Source organism: Ptychodera flava, chromosome 5, assembly GCF_041260155.1.
Source record: "Ptychodera flava strain L36383 chromosome 5, AS_Pfla_20210202, whole genome shotgun sequence".
Taxonomy (NCBI): Eukaryota; Metazoa; Hemichordata; class Enteropneusta; family Ptychoderidae; genus Ptychodera; species Ptychodera flava.
In genome coordinates, this window is record NC_091932.1 from 8,059,219 (window position 1) to 8,083,850 (window position 24,632).

The 24,632-nt window shown below is 38.6% G+C and overlaps 1 protein-coding gene across 2 annotated transcripts; it reads right to left on the bottom strand.

The window, feature by feature from the left end:
• Positions 1-283: 283 nt before the first annotated feature.
• On the bottom strand, positions 284-24,155 carry LOC139132914 (kremen protein 1-like). 2 transcript variants are annotated; one of them, XM_070699272.1, is made up of 8 exons: positions 24,000-24,154; positions 8,998-9,141; positions 7,784-7,969; positions 5,746-6,083; positions 4,747-5,079; positions 4,057-4,188; positions 1,818-1,913; positions 284-1,479 (listed from the first exon to the last, which is right to left on the bottom strand). In XM_070699272.1, the coding sequence occupies exons 4-7, from the start codon at positions 6,023-6,025 to the stop codon at positions 1,906-1,908; spliced, it is 753 nt and encodes a 250-aa protein (XP_070555373.1). In that variant the 5' UTR covers positions 6,026-6,083; positions 7,784-7,969; positions 8,998-9,141; positions 24,000-24,154; the 3' UTR covers positions 284-1,479; positions 1,818-1,905. The 2 variants fall into 2 exon arrangements, with proteins under 2 accessions (XP_070555373.1, XP_070555372.1); XM_070699271.1 differs by lacking the exons at positions 284-1,479; positions 1,818-1,913 and having other exon boundaries at positions 3,993-4,188; positions 24,000-24,155.
• Positions 24,156-24,632: the final 477 nt, after the last annotated feature.

Consider the following 24,632-nt stretch of genomic DNA (forward strand, 5'->3'; position numbering starts at 1 on the left):
ATTATTTTATGTAGTAGGTTTTATCAACTTTCGCACAGTACTCTCGGAGTTAAATGACTAACTACAAAATTTCATTTAATATGCAAATGAACCCTTAATTAATTTGACACTGCTAAGTGCTTCACACGACAATTAGACATTTATAAGATCAATATCTGTAGCTGCTGTCACCAAATTTGATTCCATAATTTTAGAGTTATAACACAAATTGCAAAATTATATATATATATATATATATATATATATATATATATATATATATATATATATATATATAGTGCAAATGAATCCTTAAATTACTTCAAATAAATCAAATGCTTCTCAACACAGTCAGATATATGTCGGATCAGTATCTGCAGCAGATTTCATCAAATTTGGTGCAGTTGTATCGGAGCTATGTGACTAATTACAACACTTCATTCAATATGCAAATGAGCTGTTTCTTAACATGACACTGCTCAATGCTTCTCAGTAAAATTAGATATCTATCAGTTCAATATTTGTAGCAGGTATCATCAAATTCAGTGTGGGACTTTCGGAGTTATATCACTAATTACAAAAGTTTATTAAATAAGTGTGAACACGTGAGTTAAAAATAAACAAACAAAACACCAAGATGCTGTAAATTCCTTTAACTCCACAAGTCGCATAATGAGTTCCCATACATTCAATTTTCATTGTGAGCTGTTTACAATATTTATATAACTTGTATATTATGATTTATGTCACTTTGACTAATTTGATCATGCAAGGGCATGCTTTAGAGTTTGACGACTCAAGTCTTTACACCATATTGGCGGCTGACTCATAAACAATGTTATCGACATAGCCGTCATTTTGTGACGGTTTTGTGTCTGACATCGATTCGTACAGTACACTATCGACGAATCCTGTCTCATTGCTTCTTCCTTTCTTTTTTGACTTATCAACTTGTGCATACATTTGTCCAACATCATCACTGTCTTCTAATCGCAACAGGCTCCTCCTCGGTACAGTCGGCACTTCTTCACTCTCTCTATCATCAACTGTAGCATCTTCAGTCTGCATATTGTCATACAAGTGTCCATCTGTCAGCCCAGCCTTGGATTCAGCCTCATTTCCAGGCCCAATCGTAACGTTCTCACTATTTCTTTTCTTAGGCATGTCTATCTGAGCATAGGATCATCAAGCTCAGGTGTCTTGTCAATTGATTGTGGTCGCACGGGTTCCTTGTTATTGACCAGACCAAGTAACTCATAATCTGTCGGGAACTCTTTCATCATGGTCATTTCTTCTAGTTTGTGCTGTTCACCGCCGATCGACTCGCGACTATGCGAAATGGATTTTGGATTGTCAGTTTCATTTATAAATGCCGTATTTGCGTCCGATTCGAGCGCGTTGGGTTTCATGTCGGGATCTCCGCTTTCAGGAGATCCACTTGTGCTAATTAAATCTGGTATAGATGCCAGCTTGTGTTCCTCAGGTTTCTGTTTCTTCGTTCTGGAATAAGTCAGAGAAGTGTGATGTAAGCCATTTTGATCTTTTCGATTACGGAATATAAATGGTTATACAATGACAATTATCGCAGAACATGCCATTATTCACAGTGTTGTATCTTGCAAATTCTGAGCAATATACAAAATCATGAGTACTAACGGAAAACAATTTTGGTTTAAAGTTAACATTGCAATCATTTTATCGCTACTGGTAGAAATTGTAATTTGTAGTGATGACATAGGTTAGCACTAGTGCGACAGATTTCCAGTCGTCATTTTCATTACTAATAGCTGATTTGACATCGATAATAAAATCAAAGCGATAACAGAAAGTAACCTCACCTTCGTTTCCTCCGCACCAATACCACGATAACAACAATCAGAACGAGTGCCAGCAAATGAACATCCCGCCACCGATACCAATGTACATTTACATATCTGAAACGATGCAATTTGACCGTATAATCATGATGAAATTTGCTAGTGTAGTTCGTGGTTGCCGTTAAACTACTTTTCCTTCATGCATATTACAAAAGCTAGAAGTATTTCAAGTAGAGCAGTAGATATCTACTGAGATAACCAAAGATAAAATAAAACTTTTGGATCAGTCTTTAGAGTGACAAAATAGCGCATCTAGTGTTTGCTTGAAGTGAGTATATACCAAAGGTAGCCACATACAACTAGTGGAGCATCACTGTGACTAACCTGTCCAACTTACATTTCTTTAAAATGGAATAATCAAGAAATATCAATTGATAGTGTTTTACACCCGTGTATTGTCTACTCACAGTTGCGTTTATGATATTTCGAAACAATGGAAAAGAAGGCAGGCACCATAAGCTAGGTTCGCTTTCAACCAATAAAGTCCTACCAGCATTACTTGCTGAACAGTAAGTAACCTCTGATCATGACCGATGACACTAATAGACTTCAGTAGAATGCTCAACTAGTAGACTTAAATGAGTTTTTGACCGCAGGCCTGGTACTCTTTCAATTTGTTTTGAGGAGAAAAATTATACGGGAGGCGACCGCTGCTTTAATGCTGATATGAAAAATGGCTCGAGTAATTGATTTCATAAGATTAAATATTGTACGTAATCTTTTCCATCGATTTTTACTCGACTTCTTGTTCTGTCATCATGTGAACTGTTCACGGTAATAAATCTTCTTATTTTAGGTTTTCTACTTTACTTGAAAATGAGCGTCCTAGAGTATAATACATTTTCAAAATGTCATCCTGTTTGACGAATTAGCTACAAGAATATGATTACCATCACGCTCTATTTAAGGGTTTTACCCGGTGATAAGTCATTTGCTATGATTATACCGGGCCTTTGCAAGATACAAAAGGGTTTTTGTGAGTTTAATCTCTATATTTTGTGGGTTTTTATGTACTCACATTTTGATAATGTAAGGCGGGAACAACTTGGGACACATATACTGCCTTCACACAATGGCAAAATTAGTTACTTTTATACTTTTACTGAATGCTCCGTTGCAACTTGCTTCTACTAATCTTTAAGGCCCTGATACCGCTTTTGCGGCCCGAGGTCGTACGGCGGAAGGGCCCGAGCGTGCGAGAGCCCGTTCGCAGTACGACCAAGGGCCGCAAAAGCCGTATCAGGGCCGTGAAGGTTTTATCATATACCTTATGGAATGATAAATATGTAGTTTACACAATATTCAACATTATTTAGGAGATAAAAATGCATGCGATATCATAAATTCATCGCCACTTGTGTCAGTTTCAAAAATACGATGGCTGCTTCCCGTCGCGGATTGACATACATAATGACGGCATTTCTTTACCTGCAGAATTCTAGAACGTGCAAAGCAACATGCGTACTATTACGTGACCTACAGAGATCAAGGCTGAAATCGAGGTGTAAGAAGGACAAAAGCGTGTCGTCAGTTTCTTGTAATTTATACTAAACAGGCAGGCACTTAGTATACTAGGTAAAATTTAGAAATAAAAGCCGACATCACCGGCGCGGCTCCACTGTCGCCACGCGCAACTACGATCTGAGCGAGCAGACGTTTTCCTAATCTTGCGCTGGCTTTGTGTACGAATGGAGCGTTTGAGGATAGCAACGCGCGTAGTAACCAGAATCGCGATTACCCATATTTGGGCACCGGGCCGGGCCGTGATTCTTTAATAAATATGCACAGATCTGAGGGCGCTTTCTCCCATAGCTTTCCACATGCACGTGAATGTAGGTATATGATAATGTCTGTTATTAACACGATCCCTTTTATTCGAGCTCTGGACAAAATGTATCATTGTATAAAATGTATACAGTCAATCATTGTGTTGATCATTAATCAAATACGACAAAGGCCTTAATTACGAAAAAGGCGGCAAGAATTTTTGGCAAATCATGATAATATGTCCTATATTGCTTGACTTTAGCAAATAATTAGTATAAAACAGTACACACCAAACTGCAAAATCAAAGGAAATATATTGTAGCCCTTAATTTGAATGTTATTGTTAGCTACCTATTGAAGTTAGATGGATATTTTGTGTTTGGGTGCATGCCTTAACCAGACGTACTCATAAAGTGAATTTAACTTGACATACCCTTTAGAGGAGACGTTGCGTTATCGCCGTTAGCCGTTTCCGGGGAAGTTGCTGACTCTGTCGACTTCGAAATCAGAGTCACCTGTTTTGATGTATCGCCATTTCCAGTTGACCTTTCACTTATGAATAATGCTGTAGATGGTTGATAATAGAAATGATAGCTGGGGAAAAATATCTGAAATAATTTTACCTTGTGATGATTCAGGAAGGTGAGATTTCATTTTGTGAATAAATACAACTCACTGAGCATTGATATCGGACGAACTAAATGTGCTCGAAAAGACGATATAGTTTGAACTTTGATTCTTAGATTAAAGTGATAAATGAAAATTGCATCTGTAAAATGCGTCTGAGAACGTAACTGGTTGGAAAGGAATAACTAGTAAACTCCTGTATTTCTGACGTTTGAAAATAGAGATTAATAATGAAACACTAACTTTATCATCACCGTTCACAAGATCTTTTTGACTTAAAAATTGGAATTTGTCCAAATGAACGATGTCAAGAGGTGAAAATTGGATGATGACAGCTTAAATGACCAGGCTTATACAAATGTCAATAGCAAAATCGAACCCTACAGAGAGTAAAATAATAAAAGAAACTTAAAACAATTCTACGGCTGTCTTGGCCCTACCTGAACCACTACTCCCACAAACAAATTAGGTAGTCACAATGTTCAATTGCACTTACCTTCATACTGTAATGCAAAGCCAAGATCATTGCCTACATCGTCGGTGATCATCTCAATACGAAGAGTATTTGATGAACTGTACACTGGCTGTGGTAGTGAATAACCAGTAAAAGTACTGATAGTAGAGTTATGGTCTTCTATCCCATCCTTCACAATCACCATGTCATTGTCTTGTAATCTCAGCATAAGAGTGGTTAGCTTTACTATGTGTCCATGATCCACTGTTATTGTCCAAGTACACGATTGTTCGTTGGCATAGTTACCGGGGAAATTTGGTGAATATATGTATCCACTGGAATCAGTGTAGTCACCGCCACAGGCACCGAAAGACGCTAGGAAAGACAAACAGTCTGATCATGATCTTTTCACAAAAGCCGCTGTATCAAAAGTATTCGCTTAAATGAGTATACTTGCAAAATGGTTTACAGCCTATCATGTTTGATCAAATGGTATGGTACCAATTTGTTGATCTAGAGATATTTTTTTTTTAATTTGAAAGAATAGTTTCGCTTTTTGCTTTATTTTGTTGAGTGGTTGATGAAACCGATATACATTCGGAACACGGCAAGTCGTTAAAAGGAGAATAATTTGGGCGATGAACAAATTTTAAGTGACTTTTCCATCTAAACAAATACACACATGAAACTACATCAACACTGAATATCTACTTCAAAGAACATTTAGTCTTTTTCCTTGACTCTTGAAAGAGCCATGAACGTATGAAGGTAACGTTATGTAAAGGTAGCTACGTTTTCGTAAAATGAAATTCATTGCGGTAGAACGTCAAATAACTCGTTGTTATTTGATATTTTGTCTTTCTTGTATTTTCTGCGTCATGACTTTTTCATACTGCTACCACTACACTAAAGCGTAAATGCACAACAAAGCATGTTATGGATCGCTACGTATATACTCTCTAGTCACCGTAACATAAAGATGGAAGAATGTAATTCCTGATATGTATAGTTGTTTGCAATACTTTTATAAACTTAGCCTACTGTCATAAACATCAAATTGCCAATCTGCTCCGCAGCCTTGTATGTATGGCGACGTTCCATGATCACCAGGACACTGCTGTGTGTTGTATTGCACAGCCTGTGTGTCAGGCAGTATTGGTAATCCTGGAATAGCCTCTCCATAACGCCAGTAATCAACAGAGTCATCACCACAGTGACATTCGTCTTCACTTGCCAGAACCGCAATTGTCTTTTCTAGATCCCGACATGCTCCGATGCATCTTTGTATTGTGACGTCATTCTTAGGTATTGACGATGGCATCGTCGTTGGAAATAGCCTTATCCTTAGCTCTCCTTATATCGACCATAAAAGCCCGGATCTGAAAGGAAATGATGATAACTTGCTAAAAAAGCAACATTTATCAAACTAAGGAGAGCAAAACTGTATCCATGAGATGTTTCAGTAATTCTTCTACATTAAAACCAGCATGATTAGCTTTGTTCATAGAATGGGTACTTTCCGAATATAAATAGGAGCAATGTAATGGTAACTTAAAATATGCAAAAGACTGATGAGGTGACAGCCCTGAAACATACTCCCGAAAAAAACTCAACTTCAACCATGTTGTTTTGATCAAAAATATCCTATGCACGCTTTGAATTATACAAGTTTTACCTTTATGAAGAGATAATAACCCGAGAGCGATTATTCAATTTTTTGACATTGGCGGCTGGCAAGCTTGGCGAGAAACTACTGTTGCCTATTTGAAAGCTGCTGTCACTCGAGTGCATGTCAAAATAATGAACTTGTCAGGCTTCTTTTTATTTAAGCATTCGAATTTGGTTTGTTATAAGTGGTATACGATGTAAAATAGTCTTTTTTCATAAAAGTCTACTCTTTCTGCCTTGTGAAAAAGCAGACGGAAGTTAAACGGTATATCTAAAGAAAAAAACTTACATCGTATCGAAGCTCTAGCTTTCGAAAGTTAACACAGTGTTAAAGGGAGGTAACACAAATAATGTTCTATAATGTTTTGTTTCATAATTTCCCTTTTTTAACGTCTGTGTCCAGCGACTCAAATAAGCTAAACTTGTACTGCTATTTTCTGTCACCTCTTTGCGCTTGGGTACGATATTTGCGACTTTGCGATTCAACGAACCAGGCTTCAATTGCCCACAGCGCGAGACAATATCTGTGCTCTACCGATTCACCTCTAACAGGTAGAATAGTGGAAATCTGGATGCTGGATTAACTATGGTGGCAATCTGTTGTCACCTATGTATCATCGGCGATGCGACAATTCAAACATTAAACCTGACGTAACGTTGGCCTCGGAGAACCAAATAATCTAAGAATCGGGAATTGAGTCCTCTGCCTTTAGGTACACTCATGGTATATGCATAACTGCGTTTAGGGGGCATAGAGTAGAATCTATTTCAATTATCATGCGCAAATTTGCACTTAATATATTCCATGTCCACGCCTGGTTCGTGTACACCGTATATAATCATAGTACCCATGGTCAATCACCATGACCGCTCGGATTTTGTATTGCAATCTTTGTTGTTCAAACAAACGCCAGTCAGCAATATAAGCTATCAATAACCCATTTCAGTAATTTATTGTATTTGGAGGATGCTTAAATTTAAACTGCATGTCGTTGTTGTTGTTGTCGGTGCACTCTGAACTTTTTGGGGGAGGTCGGTTTAATGTCGGGCGCAATGGGTTTTGTTCGCCAATCACATGTTTCAGTTATCTAGGCACCCCTAGGTAATAATATATATACTTATCAATTAGACGTGGGATATGAGCGATCTAAAGCTTATTGCTTCAAATGCAATGATGTGATCAAAGTGGGTTTAATCCTTTAGGAATCCCTTATCTTAAGTTGAATATCCAGATATGTCACCCGTTTGGTCGACATGGACACGATACAGTCTTAAACCTAGTAAAATGTACATGTAGACCCTTGAGGTCCTTAAGCAAACATATGAATGCATAATCTATAAACACTGTCAGATAATAATTTCATCGCTAATGAAACTATCGCTGAAGCTTGTGGATGCTGTGTATACTCACAGTAACACGTGATTCCAACATGGTAATTGTCATTACACTGACAATCATGTCCGTTGTTGTCCCAATCTATGGTACAGTCTTCTAACGATTCTGACATGATAGGACATCTGACGTCACAAACAGAAGACTGCAGATCACTTCTACCAAATTCACTGTTAGACCATTCCCACATCACGGTGACATAACCTGGGAAATAGGAAGAGAAATTGTCAATGTGTAGGTAAGGTACCAAAATAAGGTGATAATGATAAAACAATTCTAACAGACACCCCATATATCTTTTGAAGTTTTTCCACAACTTCATAATTTTGGAGTTGCAACTCAAAGTCAATACAGCAGCCGCAAATATAGGCCTACCCGTCAATGCCTGAATAAATCCCCATCAATAAATGAATAAATCCCTCTTCACAAAGAATTGAAATAGCACGTTTCCAAAACAATATGGCTAAATAACGTGAGTCCAAATCAAAATCCAAATATTTCGCCTAAGGTCGGAAGGCAACTTTTAATTTTGGATAGTAAAATGTAAAAAGATACAGCTAACGGGGATTTTAGAGACAAGATTATAGTGATAAAATCGATAGTTCCTGCAATAGCCAAAAGTACATACAAACGTTTTACGATGAATAATGACAATGGTAGACAAAATGTAATTTTATTTTAGTTGTTGTGCAAAAGCCGTTGACGGGCATTATATTAGCATGCCCTGTCCGTGGCATTTTAATTGGTCGAGCTGAACCATGTTACAGACCACAAATACGCAATAATGGTTTGTTTATGTGGCCGTGAATACGAATAATATCGTAAACATCGTAACATTTCAGCTGAAACGTAAATCTTAATTTGTACAAAAATCGTAATCAATTACAAACTAGAATGGAACAATTGTGGGCCAAGTTTAGACATTTTCTTGAAAAAATCTCCGAATTTGCAAATTTTTTACAGCGCGCACTACTCACTGACAAGTTCTTGGGGCCGTTCTCGTTCGCGTGGGAAATTTTCGTAAATTTTGACGGTTTTGGGGTTCTTTGATAATATAGTGGAAATAACAAGCGTTTATTTATGGGCGCGGGCTCGAGAGAAGCCAAAATTCATTCATTCATTTATTTATTTATTTATTTATTTATTTATTTATTTATTTATTTATTTATTTATTTATTTATGTATTCATTTATTTATTCATTTATTTAGCAGAATATAAGAGTATAATATACCTCGTTGTTTACACACAGCCCTTGCTACTGTCAGATTCCATCCTGCAGCAGTTCCACACATATATCTCCATGAGTTCTCTCCATCTCGTCTGACTTCAACTCTTCCTTCGAATGGTGTCCGACCACCACTGAGTCGCACCTCAACTGATAAGAAAGTAAAAGTATTAGTGAGTTTTCATCTCAGAAAAGTACGTCTGATGTTATATTTACGACGTAAAGACTTGATTGACTCTTAATCAAACAGTTGAACTACCAGATGATTATAGCAAAGCAATAGAACATTTTAAGGTTCTAATAAGCAGTAAATATAGTGCGTTTCTCGTTCAAAATGCTATAGATACCATACAAGTGATGGAAATAAATTACGCGCTTCATTAATTTAAGTTTGCTGTTTTTAATACTGCAAATTTCAACGATTCCGGTGACGTTGCCACAAGAAACAGGCTTTAAACATACAGAAGCACAATTGAAACTGGGATATAAAGGCAAAATACACATGCATGTGCGATTCAGAATTTATAGGGCAAACAGCGACAATAAAGGAGTTGACTACAACGCAGCTTGATGGTTGATGCCACCTTCACATGTTTATAAATATTGTAGACAAAATGTTTTATTCTCTACCCGTTTCAGTGACAAATAATAATATATATTGTCAGTTTCTTTCGATTTTCATCTCTTAGTTTTACGACATCAAGCTCAGAGTAATATCAACTTCAGAGAATTCCTAACAAAATGAGCAATTACAATACTACTTTTGTATGTAACTTCTCTTCGTATTTTTGTTCCTGTAATTTGCATTATACTGCCGAGTGTCTGATAAAGCCGGATGTCGATTTTTACTGACAATCGTCTATTTCTTAGTTTGATGTACACCATTATACCATTATTATAATGACACTAAGTAGCAATGGTAATTCCAAACCTCTGAAGCTCATAATTATGAAGCTCGACTACTAGTGTATGCATGCGTGAAATCCATCCAAAACTGAACAGCATTATAGTATTCATGTTTGCGATACGCCTTACTGTTCAAAAATATGTTCTTTCCATTTTTTTCCAGATTGCACATCTTTGCCTGTGCCATTTATGCAAAAATCTAAATAAATCTGCACACGTTCTTTTCTACGGTTTGCTGCGAGCAGGCTTTCGTAACAGCTGTACGGTTACAGTGGCATGGGGTTTCTGATCATCTTCGAAGGTCCTGAATTATTTTTACGTGGCCCATAATTGTAATTTTACTAATTTCAGACGGATTTTATCGTTTTAATATTATCAGTTACAGATCATTTAAGTTCCATGGACACTAAACATATATTGGGTCTCTTAACATCGATCACTATTATATATTTCGTATAAACTATATTTGAAAGATCTCTAATGTCTGCCTAGTTTTGGAACGGCTCGCAAACAATGTTAGTTGTACTGACTTGGTGTGCTTGTTACCGTTTTCGTCAAACAGGATACAACGCCGCCGCATTGGCGAGTAAAGTAGTCGAATAATAAAGTAGAGCGGGTCCAAAAAATTAAACTTATTGTAACTTTATGGATGTTAAACGTGTTCCTTTCCTTACTTGCTTTACAAAACTTCATTCATCGTGGCATAAACGTTTGCCTATTACGTCGATCTTGCAACTGCCTGACATTATGTCAAACTAAAATATTGATAACCCTTCTCAACCATATATTCTAATGACGCAATAAAATTTACGGAAACCAAGTATTTAAACGTTATCACAGACTGGACATGGTCCGTTACTCTCAGCTTAAATCTGCATTAGCTGTAACGCTATATGTACTTTCGATTTTATTTTTTATTGTACAATGCAATTTCTCTTTCTACTCCAAAGCCATTCCAAATGCTTAGAGTTCAACTTGTCGACTCAGCATGTCGACTCAGCATGTATATAGATAATTTCTGCCGTTATTGTTAACAACTGCATTTTTGTCAGGACAGGATTTTATTTTCAACACTAGGAATGTATGTTAAACACACTGAGTTACGTTCGTAAGGCTGATACTTATCATTTGAACACAATCCAAATAGACGAAGAACAAAATGATCCCATTTTCCAGAACAAAATTATTATCAAAACTTAATCTATATTCTTCCTCTAATGGAGTAATGTCTATAACCTACCCCTGTGTCTAGTACCAGATCCGTCTCTATGTCTAACTTTCCTCAGTTGTCGCCAGACCCCTTCCCCCATAGTATTTCTATGAAATCGACTATCAACCAATTTTTAGCACGGGTGACGTAGTCAGCAGGGCTATAGTTATGGTGTCGAATTCCGTAGAGTAGGCTGTCTGTCTGTGTGGATGGATGGATGGATGTAGACATTTAGTGTCTGTAAACCGTTTAAACTGACAAACCGCTGAACATTTGGCATCGAAAGTTTGTGACAGTCTAACTTGGTACATGAAGATGGGGATTTGTTCAAATGAAGTTGATTGGAGGATTCCATCGAGAGTCATTGATTTTATTTTCCATATTTTTCTAGGGTTTTCAGATCACGTGACTTAGTGTTTGATTGGGGGGGGGTTGACTGTGAACAGTCTCCATGCATAGCTTCATATAGTACACGGTTGAGAATTGAATATATTTAATTCAGTGTAAATAAACATGAATTTACCAAATCGTTCTGTTCTTGTTATTTTTCGTTAAATTTAATATTGGTTATGAGGTTGTAAGACGAGAGCGAAAAGCATGTTTAGCCGCGATCGACAGCGCGGACGTATACATGATGATGCACATTATTGTTTCTGATGAAGGCCAAGGCGGGTTTGGCACCTGACCAGTGTTCCCGCTAAGGCTTATTTGCGCCCTAAGTGTTCAGTGTCTCCAATTGCTCTCGCAGTGAAATTTCATGTTTTGCCACAGGGCCTCATAAGTGCCTATTTAAGTCAATATTACAGCGTTTTTCTTTCTTTTTCAATGTTCAAATAATCCAGCTGAAGAGCACAACACTTGTGTAGCTGTCTTTTGTGTAGCGTGTATTGGCATGTATAGTGCGTCCTCGTAAATGTGACCTTTAGTTCCGTGACCTCTAGGCCCGGCTCTAGCCATGCCTACTTCCTGCCCTGCCCTCGGGAAATATTAGTACAGTAAACACAGCGACATCTGTACGCATGGCTAGTAGGCATGGCCAAAGGAATTGGCTAGAGGTCACGGAACTAAAGGTCGTATTTAAATATGATCACATTCCCCATCGAGGGCGCACTATACATGTCAATACAAGCTACACAAAAGACAGCAACACAAGTTTTGTGCTCTTCAGCTGCATGGTTTATTTGTAACATTGAAAAAGAAAGAAAAACGCTGTAATATTGACTTAAATAGCCACTTACGAGCCCCTGTGGTTTTGCGCAACTTTAGCTGGTTTAGTGTCAGTCATTTCGATCGTATTATAGCCATGACGGAGTCAGCTTGGACTCTCTGTTGTGCGGCGCAACAGAGTAAACGCATTCACTGACGTTTTTTCAGACAGAATACCCAAACTAAACGCCATCAAACAATCGTACAAGTCAAACAAAAGATTCAATTTGTATCCTTTTTGTAACAAATAATTACGTGTGCAGAATTTCTCTACAGGGATTAATTGGAATCACACTGAAAACATTCATCATGCCAGCGAGATACAGCAAAAAACAGGATGGTTGAACAGTCTCATATACGTTACGTTTACTTTTTTATACGTGGCACACAAGTTTTGTAGATAACATTGTAGATAAAAAGAACTGACTCATTTGAGTGTCTGGATAGAACACACAAGGAATAGCTAAATTAGTTATTGAGTTGATAGTAGAGACTCTGGCTAAACAAACCATAATACAACGTATACGTACTGGTGCCAATCTGTCTAGACACACAAGGATAAACAGTGGAGTGGAGTGTTACATTATTAGTATTTCACTCAAATGAGTCGGTTCTTTTTATCTACAATGTATCTACAAACTTGTGTGGGACGTACAAAAAGTAAACGTAATGTATATGAGACTGTCCAACCATCCTGTTTTTTGCTGTATACATGTGTACTGCAGACCCGGACTGCAGACTGAGAAAAACCGCAACCGTCTTTCTAGGGTTACCTGGTTCGTTCTCAGGAAAAGGACCTATTTCCCTGGAAAAAACTACATGATCAAATAGCCAACTTTGCGATAAAAGCCGAGGCAATCACTAGGCGTAATTTCCATTAACTCGCGAAGGACAGCATATTGTTTATTGTCCCCAAACAAATGCCTGAATATCGGTCTTTTACATACTCAGCTGCGTTGAAGTCAGGCGAGTGAGTTAACGTGAAAATGTACTGTATTCCCATGTGATCTAAGAATTGTGCCAAAAGTTCACCTCCACGATTGTGATGAGTTGGGCAATAGTGTCAACAATGACGACGTCGCCAACCATGAGCGAAGGAGTACCATCGTTTGCATGACAAATGATTCAGCGTTACATTTGGTTGTTTTGGTTGTAGCGTACCGCTGTATTTCAACACAGCGAGTGCCGATAGCTGCATGTCCGTACAGGCTATTACAAACTCCCGGATAACTAAATCCTGATTCGTCAAAAAACAGAGAGTAAGAGATGGCATTCAATTATTTAGTCGATGGTGAAAAATACGATGGGTTTGAGAACAAAACAAAAAGTACGGTAAATCATGTACAGAAAGAGCTTGAACGGCGTGGTATCACGTTTCCTGCGCCCGAATCTACACAAACGCCCGTCGAGGAGGTGGTGTTAGCTTCAGCGAAAGTGGGATAGCGTCAACCGAGCAATCTCCGCAGCACGCAGCTCAATTTAGATTGCTGCCTGCGTATTGCCAGTACTACACATGCACACCTTATCCGTATTATGCGATGCCACTAGCTCTGCATAGCAGAGCTAGAGCCAGTGTTACCGGCGTTATACGGCCTGTGGTGGGAGGCCGTATAACGCCGGTAACACACAGCCCTGCTATGCAGAGCTACGATGCCACCTTCATCACCGTACGTCTATTATCAACGTCCAGTTGAAATTCCGACAACAGCGAGCACACCGTCAGCGACTGTGACTGTAACCGACTCCTCCACCCCTCCCGCTAAACACATCAGCGACTAGTATCCGTACCGATGAATGGTTCCAACCCATTCCCAAAGAACCTCCACCATCGTATCCACAAACACCTTGAATTGCAAGGAACACGACTGGTATTGCACGAACTTGTTGACATTTTCTTGCATGTTCTTGTTTTAAAATGTTAGTGTTTCCATAGACCTTATCCATGCTTAGTGTCAATTTTTCCCCCAAAACGGAAAGCCTTCGTTTCTGAGTTGGATAAAATCGTTGAAATATTGAAATTTAACTTTTTTCATTAGTTTTTGTTCTAGACATGGATATTTTTATCTAACATCCATGATGAAATCAACACGTTCAAAACAGTCCTGGTAACGCCAGCACGCCTTTTCAACAAAAAAGATTTCATGATATTTGCTACATTGTCTGTATGTTTTGTCTGTAATAAACGTCAGTGGCTACGTTTATTTTGTTGCGCGCACGAGAGAGAGTCCACGCTGACTCCGTTTTGGCCGTACTTTTGGCAATGCAGGGGTCGCACTAGATTCTCCATAGTTGCTGTGCGCGCCTTGTTTTTTGCGCGCCAAAGTTGGGCCTGCATTCGAAGGCTACGCCGCGCTGTGCAGCTGTGAGCACGTGCTGCCAGACACAGCGACTGTCGGTTCTTGCAAGTATATGAATATACATAAGGTAGTGACGTCAAAAGAAACACCTATCCAACTGGGCGGAGAGAATATTATGCTAGTAGCCAGTAGACCTATATATGCGACATGTTTTTATTTTTCATTTTTCATTTTATTTTGCTATGCTACCTGTCATTTTTGTTTTGATTAACGGATGTGTGGAGTTCTATAAAGTACCCGGTTCAGGCAGAAATCCGACCTTTTGTTTGCAAGAACGTCCAGACCATGGGATTCGCGTCGCGTCTCTGAACACAGGCGCTCCTTAGCTGAGTAGTCTGCTTAGTAGAACGATTTTCGGCTCGATTTATCGATCCCGTAGTCGATATGCCCGCCACTGCAATCTAAATCACAGTCCCTCCACAAAAAGGACCGTGCCTAAATGTACTCACTATTTAGATTGCAGTGGCGGGCATATCGACAGCGGGATCGATAAATCGAGCCGAAAATCGATCCACTTAGCAGACTACCCAGCTAAGGAGCGCCTGTGTCTCTGAAGGGCCCGCGCGTGTTGCAACTGACTGACACTGGGCAAAAACGCGAATCGCAGGGTCTCTGCCAGTCTACTCAGGGCTAGCTGTGGAAACGCAACTATCTGTTGGCGGGGTTGCGTGCGTCGTTATGTGGGTCAAAGGTCAACCCCGCCACGGATAGCTGCGGGCCAACTGCGAGCGAAAGTGGGTCTATTACGACGACACAACATGTATCGGAACTTTGAACGGCAAAATAAACCAAAGTGAGCGTAATTCAATAAAATGACCTATACCTGCCTGAACTCTGATTATTGCTCTTCCCTAACTCCTTTTGTGAACAAAATTTCTCGTTCGTTTACGTAATTTCGGCTGATTTTCCAAGGAGTACTCAAGATTTTCACTCCAGCAGCGAACGTTGACTTCTATTGATATGCTAATAGAGACGTCGCTCCTTCGGTCAGATCCTTATTAGCATATCAATAGAAGTCAAATAGAAGTCAAAGGAAATACGGCGAAATTTTCAACATGACGCGGGAGGTGAAATTGACTCTCCATGTTAAAATTTCGCCGTATTTCCTTGCTGCACATCTAAATATTAATGAAAGAGCAACAGGTCCTATTTCCCGTATATGTTGCCCTTACAATTATAATATTTTGGGAAGAATTTCACAAGGGAATTCCAAAAATACGTAAGCGATAAGAGACATATGCAAAATCAAGTAAAAACACAGTCAACAGCAAAACGATCTTCAACTCGTCATTTCATAAAAAAAGAGGGAAACTAAAAAAATAAAACCATAGAGTTTTAGTTACCCTTCTTGATATGTGTCATACCAAATATTATAAAAAATAACAGCGAAATGAAAAAGTTAAACCAACTTTTTTTTCAGATGTATTTTTCATTTACGATGTGTCTACTCTGCTCGATTTCCCATAGAAAACAATTGCGTTTAATGTACTGAACAGACCGTACAACTATCGCTCGTTCAAATTTCTCAATTCTGAACCAATTATAGTGAAAAGTGGCACGGTGTTTCCTTGATATATATACAAAATTGCTGTCGTTTTAGTTTTTTGAATTTCTCGACGAAACTTGTTTTAGTTGCATTTTATTTTTCCGATCGCTGAATTTTTGCTCTTGCCCTGAATAAAATGGCGATCTTACAGCGTTTGCATATGCAGAATCAGGGTCTAATATTGACCCATTTTAATCGGTTAGCGTCTCTTAAATTATACAGACCAAATACCAGTCAGGTTGTTGTAATTTATACCAAATTTTGGCGAATATTAACTATGAAAATCCCAGTAAACTGCAAGAATAACACAGAACAGAGGCGAACGGGCGTAGAGTCTCCACTGTAATCGTGCAGTGAACGTTATCGATCGATATCCTTTTGTCCGAAATTGATACATTGTTGTCTCGCTCACTCGCGTGTAGTCCCCCGTTCACAATGGCGCCAAACTACGCCGAGGTGCGCCAAAATGTGCCGAAACGTACGTAAAAGTATCACCAAAACTAAAAAATTGTCGTCGATTTAATTTCAGTACAGGAAACCAACGGATACCTTCAATGTTGATATTTAAGTGTATAAGTCAATATATGGGTTATTGTGGAAATGTTTATGACGTGACCTCAACACACGAGCGCCCGGCACAAGCGGCGTCCAAACAAATTTTCGATCGATAATCTATTGAAAATAACTTGATACAATGTTCGTCGTTGTCAATAGCGACCGTCTGAGAGCGCTGTTCGATAGAAATTATGCTTCGCGGAATAACGTACACTGAGGCATACCTCGGAGACATATGTGAGAGAAAAAACAATTGAATGCGACGCAGACTTGGAATGCGGAGACATATGTGAGAGAAAAACATTTGATTGCGACGCAGACTTTGAATGCGGAGACATATGTGAGAGAAAAACATTTGATTGCGACGCAGACTTTGAATGCGGAGACATATGTGAGAGAAAAACATTTGATTGCGACGCAGACTTTGAATGCGGAGACATAAGCTTATGTGAGAGGGAAACATTTGATTGCGACGCAGACTTTGAATGCGGAGACATATGTGAGAGAAAAACAATTGAATGCGACGCAGACTTTGAATGCGGAGACATATGTGAGAGAAAAACATTTGATTGCGACGCAGACTTTGAATGCGGAGACATAAGCTTATGTGAGAGAAAAACATTTGATTGCGACGCAGACTTTGAATGCGGAGACATATGTGAGAGAAAAACAATTGAATGCGACGCAGACTTTGAATGCGGAGACATATGTGAGAGAAAAACAATTGAATGCGACGCAGACTTTGAATGCGGAGAACAGGTAGTTTTGGGCCACCGTATAACTCAGGGCGAAATGTGCGATCTCAGCGCGGATTTTACTTCCGCGTTTCGAGTTCAGCACCCGTTGGTGGCGCAGTTGCCACCTACGTTCATTGTACGTTGTGACTACGTACCTCTATAAATTAGCATATGGACATGGCTATGGCTGCCCCTGTGAAGCAATCAGGCGTATCTCATGAGGTCTTCAAATGACCAAGATGAAGTTCAAAATGTCGCGGCAGATAATAAAGTGATCCCGAATCCACTTCTAAACGAAGAGCTGGCATGGTAGGGGACGTTTTTTGACTTCATGGCAGACGACAGTTGGAACATTTCACTTTAGACAGTTAGCAAAACAGTAACCCATGATGTTACTTGCGAGTGAGTATCGATATATTCACTGAATTTTCAAAACATTTTTGAGATATGTCATTCATTATTCTCACCAAATTTACACGTTTGAGATCGTTTAGTAGCAATTGATTTGCACGTTTCGTAGCATATATAGTGGCACATTATCTGCTAGAATTCAGTCAAGAAGTTTGTAGTAGGATCGGACATACAACGTAGTGACGTTACTGATAATTAGGCATAGCCCACCAGCTGAAGGCCACTAGCCTTTGATGAACAAATAGTTGTCAAACTAAATAATTTCTTTCGCATGTGGAATATCAATTTTCATACCAAAAGATTTTGTTTTGTTATTGCATAGGGTAACTAGGGTTTGAGTGGCTGTTTTAGCACTGTCAATGTTAATTTTTAATCACTTCATTTTTTGTGCCAATGTTATTTGTGATTGATCTGTTTAATTGTAGAACCGGTAGAAGATCTAGTACTAGATGATTTTGCTGTTGGAAAAAATATCCAGAAAAAGGATGGAAATACTCATGTTGCTGCTACTGTTAGTGTGCACTGTGTGTCTGCATCCGTTTTATTTTGAAATTGAAAATAAAATGATATTAAAGGGACAGCAGCTGTAACTTCTGATAATACTTTAATCGTTTTTCATCTGTGTATCAACCATAGCTTCTTCTCAAGCATGTTCAAACACTTAATATTCAGTTTGATATATATATATATATATATATATATTATATATATATATATATATATATATATATATATATATATATATATATATATATATATACATGCATGTATGTATCTGTTTATTCGTTGGTGATATTTATTCGACGTTCTATGATATTGTATGTTTGTTTGTTTATCTAATTATTTTTTGCCTGTGTTTATTATTTGTGTATTTGTTTGTATGTTTGTTTAATTTTGATTATTTATTTGCTTATTTGTTTGTTTGTTTGTTTGTTTGTTTTTTACCTCCCTGCCCCCCCCCCTCCGGTGGTTTACAGACAGGAAATTTTCAGTATATTAACGTGAATTACCCCTTATTAGTGGAGGTTTTGATTTGAATGCTCATTCAGCAATTTACTGTTCAGCTTTAGAAAACATATGGATCATGTATGTGTAAAATACATGAAATTTGACAAAACATTTAAAAAGCTTATGTTATAGACTGCCCTTTTACTTGTTGCTAGGCAGATCAGTTTTGTCATTTTAGCATTTATTATACAAACCTTTGTCTTTATATAATACAATAAAACTTGTATTCAACCACAGGCTTTCCTCGTCTTTCGAATTTCACAAGTCAACCATCTCCCCTCAAATAAAAATACAAACTGCACATATCTGCTACGAAATATTTTTGCAAGGAAACTAAAGACCACTATGAGTGAATATGAAAGGCATAGGACGTCATGGCGCATTGCAATGCATTTTGGGTAATCAAGGTTAAAATTGTATATCATGCCACCTACGACAGCACATTGCAATGGATTATGGGTAATCTATACGGCACCACCAAGAAGGCCTGACCCCCCCAAGCACGCTTAAAATTGAGCATAGCGCCCCCTACGATGGCAGTCCATGAAAACAAGGACCAAAACGAGTTTCACACCTGGTCTCTATTGCATATTCATAGACTTTCAAAATAGCAACAATTGTTTAGATTTTGCTGCATGACGTGTGCATATTTATGAAGTCACATATAAAAAGGTATTTACAAATCAATTCGCCATGCTGTGTGAATTCACTTTTAATTTTAAGCAAATAATAGTTCCAATATCGGATGTAACAGACACCATTTCTCTGGCCGTTTGTCTAGTATAACAATATATACAGAACGGCTTTATGGATTTCAGTCAAATTTGATACAGAAGTTTAGTTACCAAATGATCAAAACTCGTCACCTTGTCATTCATGCGGACTACATATTAATAATTTTATCAAAATTCTAATTTATCTGTTACATATTACTCAGAGGAGCATCAAAATGACCAAAGTTTGTCACCTACCAAGGTTTACTGCACCAAAAATAAAGTTTCTTGTAAAATATTTGTAATGTTCTGCTTCGAGAAAGTTGCACCATAACAACTATGTGATTAAGCATACTTCAGTTAAAACAACATCATCAATAATATTCCAAATGAAATTAAAATCACCAAAATAATGTCAAAAATGAGCGACTTTGTCCCTTTAATGTGCTTGCATTGCAACTGTTCCATGCCTTTATGCTAAACTCCCACCAAATCAATACTCCTGAATACCGTCACCCGTGCTTCAGCGACTTCGGCGCTATGTTTTCATACTGGTACGACCAGCCAGGTGAGTTCAAAAGCTCGACACGCGGAGAGCAAAAGTGATTACAGTCAGGAATGGAAGACCGCCAGATTTCCCTTATAGCCTTATTTGATTATTTTCAAACTGCGTTTTATCGCGAGAGAATACTTTTTAACTGGTCCATTTACTTTTTATTTATAGTCCTCGCTACATAGTTGATAAATCCTGTCATCATTACAAACGTCCAAGGTAACAGCAACATCTTACATTTCATGTTCTGTAAATGGAATTGATATATGTACTTCACATGAGTAAAACGAATTCCAGAGATTTCATGACGTAAGGCTGCGTTCACAAATAACGATTGGGGGGGGGGGGCTTGCGGAATCGCGATGGAAATCTTTTTTTATCAGATCCCCTCTCAATACCCTCAAAAAATTTCAAATGCCCCCCCTCTATATGATCAAAATTTTCAAGTCCCTCCAACTATCACAGGCCCGCATATTTGTAAAGGATGTGTGCGCAGAAATAATAGACACATATTGCGCCTTTCCCCTCACAGGTGTTCAACACTACCTGTTACTAGCACTTTGTATAGTCATATTCCGAAGGAAAGTTCTTTAAACGTATCAGTGAACTTTTTGGATTTATTGGTCTAAGCCAACTTGAGTTAATCCAACTCTGGCCACTGAGGTCTATTGCTCCTGCCGAAGAGCACACAAAATGACGATCATGAGACAGTAGGCAAATTGTGAATTCTGGCTACTTGCCATATTGTAAAAACCTGAGCACAGTGACCTACCAATTTTTTTTTTCAAAAGTACAAGACATATATGAATTAGACGCCACTCAAAATTGATAATACTGGAAGGTTAAAATATTCCGTTTCAATTTCTGAAATTCTGGGTGTAATAATTGCAAATTTGGTTAAAAATAAGTAATTCCATTTAGTCACATACTTTTTCATTTCGTCTTTACTGTTCAAAAGTTTTACTTTTGTATTATTTTATGACAAGAATGTGAAAAGTTAGAAAATCAAGCATGGTGACCCCATCTTTTTTCTTTAACATTTGATTATTCTAATATGCCAGAATTCAAAATTCCCATGTGTTTTTCCATGTGTTGCTCTCTGGCCTGATCTTGTTTAGTAATTTTACACTGTCATGAGCGACATTTGACACAAACTCTTCTTCAACTGCCATGTACATCAGAGTCAGAGCTATCTCTATCACTGTTCAGGTATGACACTGCAGTAGCAGGGCAGTATCTGATAGTGACAATTGCCTGTATAGGCAGTAGCTGTATTAACTTTAATAATTTTGACAAACTTTATACAACTGCGTTTTTTTCTACTCCCTACAACATGCTGAACTGTCCAGTAGTCAGCTTGCTATCACAGCCTGTGAATGTGTACCATGCATTTGTGTCACTGACAACTGACTGTCAGTCTGGACTCTAATTAAATTATCACCTAATACTTTGTCGACAAACTGAACATTTAGATATTATTCCCTAATATTTTTCTTCGTTCAGCGAAGGAAAATACGAGTGACGTAATGACCGTGTCACCACGAGTCCAAGACGAGTGGTGACACGGTCATTACGTCACGAGTATTTTCAGAGCTGAACGAAGAAAAATATTAGGGAATAATATACTTATCACATGCACAAGCCAAGAATTCGTTATTTTTTGCAAAATAAAATAAGTTTTTCATGACGATTCCGCGTTTAAACTTTTGAACTACTTTAGGAATAAATATCAGCAGGCCCTACGCCGTGCACAAGTTGTCAATCATTTCCAGCCGTCCGTCGTGTGCGTTTGCGCTCACGTTCGTTCGTGTGTGGAGCAAATGACAGCTCTCGGTCTACACGTAGGCTACCTTCCGCAAAGTTATACTCTATTTCAAAGACAGCATAGTCCTAGAAATTTATCACAGACGAAGATACGCTATTTTTCGGGAACAAATATCGACTGAATCTCGACGGCGCGAACAATATAAACGTCGCGCCTGACCTGGAACCCACGGTATACGCGACCAGCTTTGAGTTCGTTGTTTCCGCAAATTATTCACTTAATTCCTTCGGAATATACAGGCGGTACACTTGTGTTTACATTGTTCGGCTTAGTAATGTCGTAGTCTGTGAAAATATCGATTTCATTACATGACTTTTGATCGATCGTGGGAGAAACATCGGCCGCCATGTTGTTTGTTTACATATTTACGAGCACACCGAAGATCGACAAAATAAAGGTCCGACGCACCAAAATTGATGACATAGACGCGGGTTGTCGTGACGTAGAACGACTAGAGAATAAATCCCGTATTTTTTGTTCGGAGACGACAAACTTGGCTTGTGCATGTGATAATGTGTGTTTGAGCATGCTGTAGGGAGACATCAAGAAACTGCAGTTGATATATTGCATAAAAATATTCCAAAAATCATCAACAGTTGCAGCTTCTGCCCTGTTACGAGGCTCAAGTTTCGTTTTTTATGACAAATCACATATTTTTTAGATTTTTTCGAGATAAAAGTTATGGAATGTGACAAAATGGTTCTAGAGTTTGTTAAATTATTACTAAAATTACAACATTTGGATGACATAAAAATGGTCTTTATTTTTTCATTGAATTACCTACAAAAACTTTGAATTGGAAAATATAAAACATAAAAGGGAACCCAAAAAAAATTTCAAGTTCCCCCAACAGGTAGAGCAAAATTTTCACGTCCCCCTCTACTACTCTCCAAATTTTCGAATACCCCCTGAATTCCTCCAGCCCCTACCCCCCCACCGGTTTGTTTGCGGACGCAGCTTAAAGAGGCACTCCCACTTGGTAACGTTTTTAAAACACATTTTTTTAATGCCAACGGTCGATATTTGACGTGTCGACTGCGCACGGATCGCGAGATATCGATAAAAACATGTCATTTCCCGAGCGTATTTTTCACATACCGAAGTTTTACGATCGTTTCTGATTATGACCCGACGGTTCGCTGTTGTGCTGATGGACGATATTCTAGGGAGTCCAAAAACGTTCGAATGACGCAATTAAATTACCTCCCACTGCACTGCGAAGACTTTATATACATCATTATGCCTTTACCTCGGGTAAGTTTTTTTAAAAACTTCTTAGTTTTTGTCGTTTTCATTAATCTCAATCAGTTGTATTATATTTTTAACCAGTACCACATAGATATCAGTTTTTTACGTGTAAAATATTAGCCGCCTCTGATGACTACATTTTATCATCTGCCACACAGTTGCGTGCGTATCGATACATAGCGGCCGCAATGTGGTATGCGTCTACATACCACGTGGCGGCCGCTATGTATCAACCAAACCTAACTGTGCTAGTCAACTTTGTTTTTCGTTTTTTGCGGAGTCAGTAAGACTCGGCTTTCTCCCACGGGGAATGACCGATCACCGACGCGAGTGGTACTGTGGCGTACGGTACAGCAGCGTCAGCGTAGACTGGTACTCCATAGCTTAGTTGACAAAGGCCCCGTGCCGAACGTTCGATGTTCGGAAGCTGAATTTAGGTGGGCCACCGGAATTCAAACTTTTACTTTTTTGAGGGCATGTTTTTATCGATATCTCGCGATCCGCGCGCTGTCGTCACGTCAAATATCGACCGTTGGCTTAAAAAACATGTTTTAAAATGTTACCAAGTGGGAGTGCCACTTTAAATGCCTGATGTGTAGTCGGACATGGCCACGTAATTTCCTTTAGTTTACTTCCTGGTATTGATAGGAGTAAACCCTACGATTTTCTGTCATATTTAGCTGTTTATGCGTAAAGGTGCAAGTTTTCGACCCTATATAGTAACTCTCCTTACCTTGTTTTGTTAGTGATATCAACTGAAGACTCAAGAAGACCAAAAGTAACACGTTAGCGAGAGAACGCCGATCCATTTTCATGAGATTCTGTCTGGAACAACCATTTTGTCTGAACGCACACACATTCTCTTTCAGGCTGGTATGGTAGGCGTCGGGTCGTACTCGAAGGGCTTGTACACCAATGTCTCAGAGGTCATTTACGTCACCGTATGTAAATTGGGCGTCGTTCACTGAAAGCACTGCCTGCATGAGGTCACGACAAGTCATCACCTTCTTGACGTACACTCCCTTTCACGGTGACCTGAGATTAAGGTGAACTATTCTAACTCGTGAGGAGAGAATATTGCCAGGCTAAGGTATCGCATACTTAATACGGGGAGAAAGTTTACCTCCAGACGAGTTGAAAGGCCAAGAAATCAACTGAAGCCTCGATGACAGATACAGGATTTCATATTGAAGTCAACGTAGGTAGGTTAAATACAAATTTACCACCCACTGGTTGCAACCGTTTAATAAAAAATTCCTTCCATGGGTGTTTAACAGAAGGGTCCAGAAAACGTTTAATCCATGATACACGAAATGACTTAAGGTGGTTGGAAAGGCTATTTTTGCACCAATTCTTTTCTCAGAGT